The sequence below is a fragment of the Sceloporus occidentalis genome, unplaced genomic scaffold (assembly GCF_023333645.1).
Source record: "Sceloporus occidentalis isolate IW3139 unplaced genomic scaffold, rSceOcc1.0.p SCAF_2, whole genome shotgun sequence".
Taxonomy (NCBI): Eukaryota; Metazoa; Chordata; class Lepidosauria; order Squamata; family Phrynosomatidae; genus Sceloporus; species Sceloporus occidentalis.
The window spans coordinates 6,919,170-6,933,153 of NW_028316982.1; the positions used below are offsets into that span (position 1 = coordinate 6,919,170).

The 13,984-nt window shown below is 42.3% G+C and overlaps 1 protein-coding gene across 2 annotated transcripts in view; it reads left to right on the forward strand.

The window, feature by feature from the left end:
• The window catches only part of TP63 (tumor protein p63), a 178,873-nt gene that overhangs the window by 146,493 nt on the left and 18,396 nt on the right, over nucleotides 1-13,984 (forward strand). The window contains exons 5-10 of one of the 2 annotated variants that reach the window (XM_089507527.1): nucleotides 632-818; nucleotides 2,799-2,914; nucleotides 5,292-5,401; nucleotides 6,708-6,844; nucleotides 8,537-8,619; nucleotides 10,144-10,286. In XM_089507527.1, the coding sequence (XP_089363653.1) occupies nucleotides 632-818; nucleotides 2,799-2,914; nucleotides 5,292-5,401; nucleotides 6,708-6,844; nucleotides 8,537-8,619; nucleotides 10,144-10,286 (776 nt within the window). The remainder of the gene's footprint in view (nucleotides 1-631; nucleotides 819-2,798; nucleotides 2,915-5,291; nucleotides 5,402-6,707; nucleotides 6,845-8,536; nucleotides 8,620-10,143; nucleotides 10,287-13,984) is intronic. The other variant, XM_089507528.1, reaches the window with a different exon arrangement.

The window sequence follows — 13,984 nt, forward strand, 5'->3', positions numbered from 1 at the left end:
TTTTAATAAATGCAACATGGTAATTTTATGTCAAACTGTTATATCAGATGCATTTTATGTTCCTAAAGCAACAAAGTGACTTTTAATCTGTAAAGGGTACCAAAATTGCATTTTTTTAAAAATCTGTTTTTTTTAGGAAAATTTTTTGGGGGGGATTCCTCCCAACTTCATTTTTTCTGTACAGTTTTGCATCTCTAACCCTGATCACTTTTCTAAGTCAGCCATCTCCAACCTAATTCCCTCCTGATATATTGCATTGCAACTCCTGTCATCCTCAGCCAGCCTGACCAATGGTAGCCCAACACATCTGGAGGAAAGAGACAGGCATTTAGAAAATCACTTCGGCCTCCTGTCTCCCTTTGTGTGACATGGGCCTTGTTATCTTGATTTGTTTGATAATTGCTCCAAATTTTGTTACATGAAAAAAGAAAAAACAAAGCTTGGAAAAGTTACTTTTTAGACAGCTGAAGGATCCTGGGGGTTGTACTCTTAAAATAACACTTTTCTGCAGTCTTTGGGAGGGACCTCAGCAGAACCAGCAGGCCCACAAGCCTGGGGTAGATTTCGGGGCTGCACCCCTCCTTGCCTGTCATGGCCGCTTTCTGACTTTGCCTTTATTTCTTTATTTTAGTACTCCACTGAACTGAAGAAGCTGTACTGCCAAATTGCAAAGACGTGTCCCATTCAGATCAAGGTGATGACTCCCCCGCCTCAAGGAGCTGTCATCCGAGCCATGCCAGTGTATAAGAAAGCCGAACACGTCACCGAAGTGGTGAAGCGTTGCCCAAATCATGAGCTCAGTCGGGAATTCAACGAGGGTGAGTCCAAGATTCAGAATCTCCTCCTTGTTCTTCAGAAGCTGAGATCTTGGGGTTTTCAAGCATTTCACTGTAGCTTAAATCCAGCTACTGGATCCAGCTAGAGGGGACACACAACATAAATTACATATGAGTTGATTTGCCAAGTTTATTTCCTTCCTTCCTTCCTTCCTTCCTTCCTTCCTTCCTTCCTTCCCCTATTAATATATGCGTAATATCTATAGGAGCCAACATGGTGCAGTGGTGTTGAATCATAGAATCATAGAGTTGGAAAAGAACGCAAGGGCTATCCAGTCCAACCCCATTCTGCCATGCAGGAACTCTCAATCAAAGCATCCCCGACAGATGGCCATCCAGCCTCTGTTTAAAGACTTCCAAGGAAGGAGACTCTGCTACACTCCAAGGGAGTGTGTTCCACTGTCGAACAGCCCTTACTGTCAGGAAGTTCCTCCTAATGTTGAGGTGGAATCTCTTTTCCTGTAGTTTGTATCTTGTAGACTTGAGCATCCATGGATTTTTGTATTCATGGTGGGTTCCTGGAACCAAACCCCAACGGATACCATGGGCCCACTATATTTTATTCATTTTTATCTCATCTTTCTCCTGATAATGGGACTCAAAGCAGCTAACACCATATTTCAAACAATACAAATTAAAAACAATGCAAAAGCATTAACAAAAGTGTAAATATAAGATTAAAAACAATCGAACAATTTATGAAATTAAAACACTAAACATTAAGAGTATTCAAAGACAATGGATCATCCTTAGAAACAGAACTGCACAGCATTTAAAGCCCAATCTTAGTTAATTTGCCTGATGGCACAAAAATGTTTTTACCAGCTACTGAAAGGAGAGTGGTGATGGGGCCATCTTGGGCTGTCTAGGAAAGGATTTCCAGAGATGGAGCAGCCATTCAGAAGGCCCTGTCATATCCCTTGTTCCCACCAAAGGAGCCTGAAAAGGTGGTGGGACAGAGAAAAGGACCTCTTTGGATGATCTTAGTGCTCCTATGGGCCTTCTTCCCAATATGGGATCTAAACTGGTTCACAATACAGTCAGCCCTCCATATCCATGGATTTGACATGCACAAATTCCACCATCCACAGCATGAAAATATTCCTAAAAAAGGTGGTGGGACAGAGAAAAGTTCCTTTCCAAACCATTGTAGAGGTCTCATTGGCTCACAGAGAGAGATACTGTATGATCCTTCAATATTCACTATGTTACCTCCTCCCAGGCCAATTTTGGTCCAGGAGAGCCTTGTTTGCAACAGAAAGTGAACCAGAAGTGACGTCTACTCACTTTCTGTTATTGAAAAAGGCCTCTTCTGGGTCTAATGCAGCCAGGGGTTTTAAAAACCCAGGGAAATGCCTCCAGGCCACAGGGTTTTGGGGGCAAAAATATTTTTGTCAGGGTGCAATGGGGTTACACACACACAAGCTCTCTTGGGCATCAGTAGAGCCACTGAGCCTTCCAAAATTGGCAACCCTTGTGAAATGAAACTTCAGTTGGTGTTGGCTTACCAAGTTCCTTTTGATTCAGTAGGTCTACTCATGTTGGTACTGGTGATTTGATTTAGGCCAGTAATAAGTTTGGGGAAGGGAGAATCTATCCAGGAGACGTTACCTAGTTAAATATATTAAGTAGCTGATATAAAATATAGGCCATTATTGTTTTAGTTTATAAACACTATCAAGATAAATAATGAAAGAGTTTCAGTCACTTTAATTTGTGGGTGGCCAGTTTTATTACTTTAACATGATAACATACCCCATTAAATAACAGATTAATCGATTTATTTCTCTAAAAATGCTAGCCAGTCAACTTGCCTGTTTGGTTTTGCATTAACCTTGTCACTGACATTTCCACTCTCTGCTTGCAGCTTTGATGTTGGCTTATCTCTCTTAGTCCTTTCCCCTTTAGTTAAATTGCTGTTTCTGCCACTGACCCCATTGACCTTTCCCCATGTTTTTGCAGGTCAAATTGCTCCCCCGAGTCACCTCATCAGAGTGGAAGGAAACAGCCATGCCCAGTATGTGGAAGACCCCATCACTGGGAGGCAGAGTGTCCTTGTGCCTTATGAACCGCCCCAGGTGAGCAAGGAGGGCTGGACCTTTCAGCTGTTTCATCCTTTGGGGGGGTTGTTCAGTGCAAACTTGGCCAAAAGAACATAACATTCCATCTAAATGTAGACAGGTACATTCTGAGGAAGTAGACTGAAGTCTAGAAATGCTCATGCTGCCAATTTTTTTACTTTCAGTTAGTCTCAAAGGTGCTACAAGATCTATCTACATAGTGATTCTACAGACTAACACAGTTATATCTTTGAATCATTACACCTAAATGTCTGACTTAAGCCACATATATTATGATAGAGCTGGAAGAGACCTCAAGGGCCATCCAGTCCAACCACCTGATATGCAGGAATACACAATCAAAACAACAGATGACCATCCAGCCTCTGTATAGAAACTCTAAAGAAAGAGCCTTTACTACCCTCCAAGGGATTGTGTTCCACTGTCCAACAGCTTGTACTAGCAGGAAATTCTTCCTAATGTTGAGGTGGAATCTCTTCTCCTCTAGTTTGAATCCACTGCTCCACATCCTAATCTCTGGAGTAGAAGAAAACAAGCTTGCTCCATCGCCGATCTGACACCCCTCCAAATATTTAAACACAGCTGCCCTATAATCTCTTAACCTTCTGTTCTCCAGGCTAAACATAATCAACTCCCTATGTTGTTCATCATGTATATATATTGAAAGAGTGCAAGGGATTATCCTTTAAGCCACTGATTTCCAAACTTGATTATCCTTTAAACCAGTGATTCCTAAATCTTCAAGGTATTTTGGACTTCAGCTCCCAGAATCCCATACTATTGGCTATGATGGCTGCGACTTCAGGGATCTGAAGTCCAAAATATCCAAAGGACCAGGGTTTGGAAATCACTGTTTTCATCTTTGCACTCCATCCAAAACCTCCCCACTCCCCACCTCAAGCTGTCAGCCCTCAGGGACCTGTTCTGCTTAACTGTGAGGTGGGTAGAGATCAGGGAGGAAATTCAGATATTAACAAGGAGGTCATCTCTAATCAGATGGGGAAGAAAATGGGAGTGCATTCACAGACTGAGTGTGTCCCTTCTCCTTGGTTTAACATGAGTTGAATTGCCTCCCCATTCTGTCCCCTCCTGATGAGTAAGTAGGAGCAGAACAGGGCCCCCCTGGTATATGATAGCTATGGTGTGGTAGTTTTCAACACTACACAAAAGACCACAGAAGATATCTGTCCAAAAGAAAACATACACTCTTGTGGCAGAAGACATCCTTCACAGGCAGAAATTTTCCAGGTTCAGTCCATGTTTTTCACACGTAAGCAGTCAGACCAGTACAGCAATCTAAAGGTTAATCCAAAGGAATAGTCAGAGTCCAGGCAAAGTTCCAAGCTGCAGAAATTCAATCAAGGAACAGTGCACCAGAGTGATTTTCTCCCAAGGAAGATGGATGGTTGTCAGCCATACTGGATTGAGGGTACTGGAATATTTATAGCTCATCTGGATCTTGCAAGTTCTACCTATTAGCAGCCTGCTTCTTACTTAAATGCTGAGAATGTTGTTGTCTCTCCTTTTCCTGCTGTCTTTCTGTGGGGGTAGGCACTGGTAAATCTGACGGTCAGGGTAGTAATGAACTTTGCTCTTGAGGCTACTGGGAATTTGACCCTCTGCTGGATGCAGGTTCACCTCCTGGGGCTGCTGGCATTGCTGTAGCCTTGGTATGTCCGTAGGGCTCTCAGCTTCTCCATCAGAGCCATCAGACTTGGAGTATATGCCCAGATCCTGGGGGCAGGGCATGACACCAGTTACTCCTGGTCACATTTAAGATATTTCTTCTTGCTGTTTCAGAGTGGCAGACTCCTTAAACAGCATATTTAAGCAATTAAGTGTATTTTATAGTGAGGTAGGGTATTGGCTGAAAAGTGGGGGGGGGGTGTTAAATAAAACAGGGAGGATGGTGGATCTTTTTGGAGGAACATGAAGAAAACCCATGATAGGTCCACTTTAGGGTTGCCATAAATCAGAAACCATTTGAAGGCACACAAAAACAGCAAATGGAGGCCTCGGTGCCTTACTCAATACCACTCCCCAGGCTGTGGGCATCCTCAGCTAAGAGGCTCAAGTAGCAGGTGAACTGAAAGAGCCCTACCTGAGAACCAGGAAGCCTACAGCCAGTCAGGGTTGATGGACACCTGGAAAGAAACTTGGTAGAATATGGTCCATGTGTAGCATCTAAACCAGACCGTCCTTTCTCTTTCAGATACCTTAAAAAACGTGGTGGAAAGATGGATTGGGGAGGGGCCCCAATATCCTTTTTTTTCCATCCTGAATCAGCATTCATCAAAGCCATTCATTACAAGAGTATATTTGAAACTGCATGGTGACTCATAGTTCAACAGTCCCCCTTTTTTCTTCCTTTCAGGTTGGCACTGAATTCACAACAGTCTTATACAACTTCATGTGCAACAGCAGCTGTGTCGGGGGCATGAACCGTCGTCCGATTCTTATCATTGTGACGCTTGAAACCAGAGAGTAAGTAACACAGGTGTGGAAGGGCGGCATGGCAAGTGTCTGCCTGTGCCTGAACCATTGAGGGGCTTGGGAGACATTGCAATTGCTAGGGATGATCAGAAAATAAGACCTTGCACCCATAGCCTGACTCGCGCTTGTTTTTTTGCAATCCTGGCCTGGGTGCTGTCCACAGAGTTCCTGAGTCCCAGCTAGGGAAGCATTATTTGCTGAGTTATCAAACAATTGTCTTTTGCACAGTGGTGAATTCTTCAATCTGCTTGCAGTCTAAGCTTCCTTCAAGGATCATGTTCTTTAGTTTGAGGCCACTCTTCCACATGTCAGTTACACACAGGAATATGGATCCTAGATTATTTCACTCTCACATGCAAGAACAAATAATTTCAAAAGTTTTCTTCTTGCAGAGTGGTGTTACAAAAGTTTTTCTCCTTTTTTTCTTTCTGGGAATTTTTACAAAATAATATTGTTTGCATACAGGGACTTTTTGTGCAAACTTACTTTGCAGAGAAAGTAGTGTATCTTGTGCAAAATGCTCTTCCAAAAAAAAAAAAAAGTGGGGAGATTGCTCAAAAGAATAATTTTGTTTACACACAAAAGTAAAACCCTAAAAATTTTGCACGCATGTTTTTTTTCCACAAAAGAACAACAACACCCTGGAGTGTGTCTTGATGTACTGAGATATTATTTTCCCTTGCTAGTGAGAAAAATATGTGTAATTTGCAACTTCACTTATACTCTTAAGCCTGACCCTGTGCTTGATCCTCCACCTTTCTGTTGGAAGTCATAGCATCTTACTGTTGGGATTTACAATGTGATTGCAGTCCAGAGTAGTTCTTCATAGCCAAGTGTGAGAAGGGTGCAGCCAGAAATCAAACAACTCTGAGAAAGCATGGCCAAGGGTGAATGGTGCTGGATACAGCAACTCAGTAATACCTGGTGGGACAGAAAAGTGGTATTCATTTCAGGCCCAGGAGAGGACTTTTTCCCAATAGAAAGTGGGAAATGCTTTTTACAACAGGCAGTATAGCACATATTGGGGGGAAAAGACTCTCCTTGTGCTAAAATTGTCCAGAGAGCCTAAAACATGATGAAATTGCCCCCAATATCCCCGGGGGTACTGGAGGACATTTAAAGGCAAAGGAATTGGAGACAGTTTGCAGAGTTGGCTCTCCCCGAGGACACAACACACTCTAATTTCTGTACAGCTGCCCACTACTGCCGTTGCGGAATGCCTGCCCGTTTTGTGAAATTTCCCATATTTATGTTAGCTAGTGATCTAATGGATGTCTTTCTTTCCTGTATCCCACAGCGGACAAGTCCTGGGCCGCCGGTGCTTTGAGGCTCGGATCTGTGCCTGCCCAGGCAGGGACCGGAAAGCTGACGAGGACAGCATCCGGAAGCAGCAAGTCTCCGACAGCACAAAGAATGGTGACGGTACGAAGCGCCGTAAGTAGCCAGGTGCAGGTGCCCCTTGGGGGCCTCTGGCTCTTTGATGGGATCCCTGCTGCCACCACAGCTTGGAGCACCAACAGAGGGCTAGAAGACTTTCTGAGGCATTTCTTGCAATGTGTGAACCTTTGAGCTACACAGAACCCTTCAAGTCATTTTGGATTTGTCTTCTAGTTATGGTTTGTTCACCACCACCAGTGTCCTTGGGAAACGGAGCTAGAAACTGTTCCTGTGTGTCAATCACTGGGGAACCAGGCAAATGAAAGGCTGCCCCATGAAACCGGATTTCCCCCACTCATTTATACCTATGGAATTAGATGCACTGGAGCAGAATAAAAAATAGTTGCTAAAAGATAAAAATGAGATGACCGAATCAATCAGGCTGTTCAGCAACACAGATAATCCCTATTCATATGAAGATCTGCCTCCTTGCTGGCTAAATACATGTAACTGGAATTTGTATTTGGAAAATTAAAATTGGGCTTTACAGATCTCACAGTCTTTTAGCTGCTGAAAAATTTCTAATACTGGAAAGGTAGAAAACGGTAGAGGCTGTTGGAGAATTAATGATTTGATGCAGTCTCATTTTCAGGAACAGTATGCATCCAGTTGCCAGTACGTGGGAACATGGGGACAAGGGACAGCATGACCTTCATGCCATGTTTATGGTGTAAGGAATTGTCTGAGCAAAATGGTGGTTGGCATTGAGTTTTTTGTGTGAACCTGCTAGTGCTCTTAAGTTTATAGGTGCATCTGATTATTATCATCATCTTTATTTATATTCCACCTTTTCACCAAAACAGGGACTCAAGATGGCTTACCATATGGCATAGTTAAAACAAATGCAATGTAGTTTAAATATACAAAAAGATTGCCATTAAAATGGAATTAAACTACAGGTTGAGTATCCTTTATCAGAAACGCTTTGGGACCAGAAGTGTTTTGGATTTTGAAATTTTGTTTGGATTTTGGAATATTTGTATATACATAATGAGCTATCCCAGAGGCAAATCACCCTCTCGGAGCCTCAGAGGATGGTAATGGCATCCTTTCAGGAAGAAACATGCCAAGAAAACCCCAAGATTGGTTCACCTTAGGGTTGCCATAAGTCAGAAATGACTTGAAGACACACAAAAAATGAAGTATCTTGGAGATGGGGCCCTAGTCTCAGCATGAAATTTATTTCTGTTTCCTATACACCTTATACATCCATCCTGCACTATCCATGGATTCTGCATTCACAGATTGAACCATCCATGCCTTGAAATCATTTTTTTAAAACTCTAAAAAAGCAAACCTTGATTTTGCCATTTTATATAAGGGCAAAGACACAATTTTATTACACCATTGTATATAATGGGACTTGAGCATCCAGTCCTGGGACCAACCCCCAGAGGATACCAAAGGCCTACTGTACACATAGTTTGAAAGTAATTTTATGCACAATATTTTTAATCTAATTTTGTGCATGAAACAAAGATTGTATACATTGAATCATCAGAAAGCAAAGGCGTCACTATCTCAGCACCCTATGTGGACAATTTTGGATTTTTGGAGGAATTCAGGATGAGGGATACTCACCCTGTGTGAGGGATACTCAACCTGTAGAAGCAAAAGCAACTTTAAACACGTGATTAAAAAGAGTGCAGCACCTCTATTAAGGATGCATACTTTTCCCTCCCTTGACAGCTTTTCGACAGAGTACGCATGGCATTCAGATGACATCAGTCAAAAAACGGCGCACTCCAGATGATGAGCTGTTATACCTGCCTGTAAGTGCAGTCAATGTGCTCTCTCTGGCACTTTTTTCATGCATGATCCTTTCACTTCCTCTGTGTGAACCCTTACGAGATATTGGCTTTGAGGAGGGTGTCTCTCATGGGGAGGGGGTGCTTGGACTACTAGATGGACCTCCCCCAACTCTGTCAAGTTCTTTGCTGTGTTGCCAAGGTCTTGATCCCACTCTGTCTTGGAACTGGCTTGGAACTGGAAGTTCTCAGTAGTGGTAAGATCTTCTCCTGCTTCTTCTTGGCTTTCACCACAGTGGCAATCCTAGTCCTCATTCCAATTGCTAGTTTCTACTAACTAGAGTATATCTGTTGGATGATTGGAACTCATGTAAGTCTTGGCTTAGCAAATTTTCTTTGATTCAGTGGGTCTGCTCCAGTTGAGACCAACAGCTATATTTAGAATCATAGAGCTGGAAGGAGCCACAAGGGTTATCTAGTCCAACACCTAGTCTAGTGCACAACTAAGGAATGTACAACTAAGGCACCCTAAAAGATGGCCATCCAACCTCCATGAAGAAGAGTCCACCCCACTGCCGAACAGCTCTTACCCACAAAAGGTTATTCCTAATGTTTTGGTGGAATCTCTTTTCCTATAATGTGAATCCATTGGTTTGAGTTCTAGTCTCTGAAGAATAAGAAGTGGAAGAAAGGAAGAAGTCATTTGTTTTGGAACAAGCTTGGTCTAGGGAAGACCAGGGGCAGTAGATGTTTCTTTTACTTTAGCAGTATCTCCAAATCCAGGGCTAGATAGATTGATTCCCTCCCCTGTCCCCTCTCTGCAGGTGAGGTAGTTTAGAGGAATCATAGAATCCTAGAGTTGGAAGAGATCCCCAAGGACCATCCAGTCCAACCCCATTCTGCCATTTAGGAATCCACAATCCAAGCATCCCCTGTGACAGACAGCCATCCAGCCTCTGTTTAAAAACCTCCAAAAGAGGAGACTCTACCACTCTCTGAGGGAATTCCACCATCAAACAAATTTACCATCAAGAAGTTCTTCCTAACGTTGAGGTGGAATCACTTTTCTAGTACTTTGAATCCATTACTCTGTATCCCATTCTCTGGAGCAGCAGAAAACACACTTGCTCCATCCTCAGTATGACTTCCCTTCAAATATTTAAACATGACTATCATGTCTCTTCTTAACCTTCTCTTACCCAGGTGAAACATAAAAGAGGAGGGATTGGTGGGCAACCACCAATAATAGCTGCCAACCGAGAGCTGGGTTGACTCTGTCCATTGTGTTCCTCTTATGGGCTTTCAGGACCACCTGTCTGCCTATGGCTAGGAACAAAAAGAACTAAGCAATTTAGGACTTGTATAGCTCTTGAAAAAGCTCAGGTTTTTTGGATGACTGCCCAAGCCAACATAGCCAATACTGGCTAGAGGGTTTTGGGAGTTGCCCAAAAAAGGGAGCTTTTCTCATTCTGTTCCTTGTTTTTTACTGCATATTTTTATTTTTATTGCATTCCCCAAAATGTTCATCTTCCTCTCCTCTTGGTGCAGGTGCGAGGCCGGGAGACTTACGAAATGCTGCTGAAGATCAAGGAATCTTTGGAGCTCATGCAGTACCTTCCTCAGCACACGATCGAGACGTACCGACAGCAGCAGCAACAACAGCAGCAGCATCAGCACTTGCTGCAGAAACAGTGAGTGTGGGATTGTGGGATGGTCTACATCAGGGGATCCAGGAGGGGCACTGAAACAAAATAGAAGCAGGAGGGGGCTGAACCTGACTCTGGGTCATAGTCCGAACCATAGCCACCTTCCTTGAGCTTCAGTGAAATGCATGATTTGTGCATGATTTGCTTGTGTACTATGGACCTGGATACCCTTGGACAGAAGATGTTGTCTTGAGTGGAAGCACATTCATGCAACTTTCCACTCCATCAGGGTGACCAGATGTCCTCCTTTTCCAGGACACATCCTATATTTCAACCTTCTGTCTAGGAGCAATTCCAAAATGTCCTGTATTTTGAACATGACTAGGAAGCCCATTGAGTAACACCATGTTTGCTGTTCCCCTTTGAGAAATGCATCTACTTGGCAACCTGTACTAGCTGCAAATAGGGAGACAGGATAGATTCTTTGAAAGTTCTTTTTGCCTAGGAGTAGCAGCAGACAAGACTCGCACCCAGAGCTCAGGGTGCATTTGTTTCTCGGAAGGGGAAAGGTCAGCAAATGTGTTGGGCAGTGGGCTCCTTGAGGACAGAATGTAAATGCTGAAAGGGGTTTTCCCCTTAATTTAAGCATGAAGGATAAATGAAAGAAATGATTCAAGTGTAGATTCAGTCAAGGGTTTAAAGTACAATAGCGCAGTGGTTAAATGCTGTACTGCAGCCACTCACTCAAAACCATAAGGTTGTGAGTTCAGTACCAGTGAAAGGGCTCAAGCTTGGCTCAGCCATGCATCCTTCTGAGGAGGGAACTAAAATGAGTACCCAGCTTGTTGGAGGCAATTAGCTTACACTTTGTAAACCACTTAGGGAGTGCTTAAGTGCACTGATAAGTGGTATAGAAATGTACTTGCTACTTGCTATTGCTACAATTTTAAGCCTTTGTCTTGCCCATAGTTCTTTAAGTATGTTGCAAGCCAACAAGGCATTTTAAGAAAGAAAAATATAGTTGAATACATAATAAAATACAGAATATGTAATATAGTTGGAAATAAAGCATGTGAAATGGATTTATATTTATATTAGTATTTTTAGTTTTTAATTTACAATGTCCTACAATTGTCTTGAACGTCCTACGTTTTATGGTGCCTGGTCCTCCTTTGCAGTTAGGACATCTGATCACCCTGCAATGCATCCTCTGTGTGGGTTGTGTCTTCCAGAATCCCTGAATAAAGTGACCCTTGTCACCTTTGCTGCAGGCTTGAGTTGGAGTTGGCAGACCACCAAGGAATGAATGGAGGGGATTATATGGGAGCTTTTCCCTTCTGCCACTGAGTGACATGTAACCCACTTGATACGAGTCCATTTCTGTATCTAATATGAATTCTTTGGATGGGCAGGATTCTCCTTGAAACATGAGAAATTCAGTCTTCCTCCACCCTTCTGGGTATACATAAGGACATAGAAATCTGTGTCCCTTAAATGCATATCATTGCAGAGATGTGTACCCTTTTGCTACTGTGAGCTAGAACTCCTGAAATGGAGCATTTTGCTAAAATGCCCTTCTCACTTAATTTGGGATGGAAAGAATATTTGAAAATGTTTGCAAAATGTTTTTTAAAAAATTACCCATGTGTTTTGAGTCTTGAGAAACATGAATCTTTGCAGTTCGGGACTCATTCTGTTGAAAATTTCACATGTGGTTTTGCACAGAAAAAAACAGCAATTTCTATACTAGGGATGAAATTCTAGGAATGAATTCTTCACAAATTTTTGTTCTCAATGGCCTGTTACAGACTGCCAAAATAAAGCTGCTTCGTGTCTCTTTGGAGGTATGCTATTTAAATGATGCATGGGTCCTAAGAGTCCAGAGGTCGTGCCAAAGCCACACTCCAGTCCTAAGCACTGGAGTTCAGCTTTGGTGCAGCTTCCAGATTCTTAGGGTGCATGCATCATTTAAACAGCATACCTCCAAAGAGACACGAAGCAGCTTTACTTTGGCAGTCTGTAACAGGCCAATAGTAGCAATGAGTAACTGCAGTAGTTTCTTTCCCGCTGCAAAAACGTCTTGAGATCCTTGCAGTTTTGAAGGCTATTTCCAATTTGCGATTTGCAGATGATGGGCTTGAACAAAATCATAAATCATTTTCTATTCTGGAATCTTCATTTTCTACATGAAAAATAATATTTCCATGCAGAAATATCAATTCTTGCATGGACAATGCAGTTTTCTGCACGGAAAATGCTGTTTTCTATGCAAAACAACTATGTGCAAATTTTATGCAGAATAAATCCCCAAGCATAGCATTTCCTATATGGAAATTTTGCATTCTGTACACAGGAATTAATATTTCTGCATTGAATTAATATTTTTCAAGCAAAAAAATTCTGTTTTCTGAACAGAAATGGCTGTTTGCTGTTCAAAACAACCAGGGGCCAGTTTTGCACAGAATAAGCGCCAAGCTGCCTATATTCTCATCAGTGCAGGATTCTTTTCATCAGAGTTTTTCAACAATCAAAATATGTTTTTCAACCATATCCCAATATAATAATAATAATAATATTTATTTATACCCCACTCTTCAGTCAAGGCTATCAAAGTGGCTTACAATTTGTTAATATTTTTGAATATTCCTTCCATGTAAAGATTTCCAGGAAGGGAATTTTGATTTGTGTTAGTTACCTAGTAACCAGAGTTACCAGAGCTTTGTAGCTTATTGTAAGCCAGTTTCATCCACTTGAATAATAATTTTGAGCAAAACTCCACTAGCATGAGATCCTTACCCATTGTGGAATCAGAATTTTACTTAGGATAATCGGAGGTTCCCCCTTGGTTCCATCCAGACCAATACTGTCAACTCTGACTGGCAGCCATGGCATGGCAGGTGTTTCAGGCAGGATCCATTTCCTAGCCTTACCAGGAGGTCCCTGCCTAGTGGTCTCCCATCCAGGTACCAACAAGGCCCAACCCTGCCTACCTACCAAAATCAGATGAGATTAGGTGTGTTTAGGTGTGCATCTATACTGTAGAAATAATACAGTTTAACTACCATAGCTACAGACTCCTGGGATTTATAATTTGGTGAGACACTAGCACTCTTTGGCCAAGAAGGCTACAAACCTTGCACAACGAGAAATCCTAGAATCCTATAGGATTGAGCTACAGCACTTAAAGTGGTTTCACACTGAATTATTTCTACAATGTAGATGTACTCTGGGATGGGAGTATGATTCATTTTAACAGATAAAACAGGTAACATTTTTCTTTGTGCACAGGAGGACTTGTCTCCGAAGGTCAATGCGAGCTTTAGACTGCAACACACTATGCATGCATCAATGCACCATGCAGTCTTAAGGCTGCAAACCTGTATCCAAATCCCTATGGATTTGCACTATTGAACTGGCTGGGTCTTTCATTATTTACATATATATATTTGGAGCAGACCCGTACAGGGCTGTGTTATTATTGCATGCCACATTCCATGCAATCTTTACTTCAAAATGTTGGCTGGCTGCTGTATGTTGACATTTGTGTCTTTGCAAGTGGCATGGGCTGGGATTTTTATTTTTAAGAGGAGAAATGCTGCCTGCAATTGAACCTGGGAACGTTCTGCATGCAAAGCATGTGTTCGGCTGTGAGCCATGGAATAGTTTATGCCTGTTGACTAGTCTTCCTTGAATTTTTCCACAATGGGATGCAGACGTTTGTGCATGGTAGTGGTTGGAGTCAG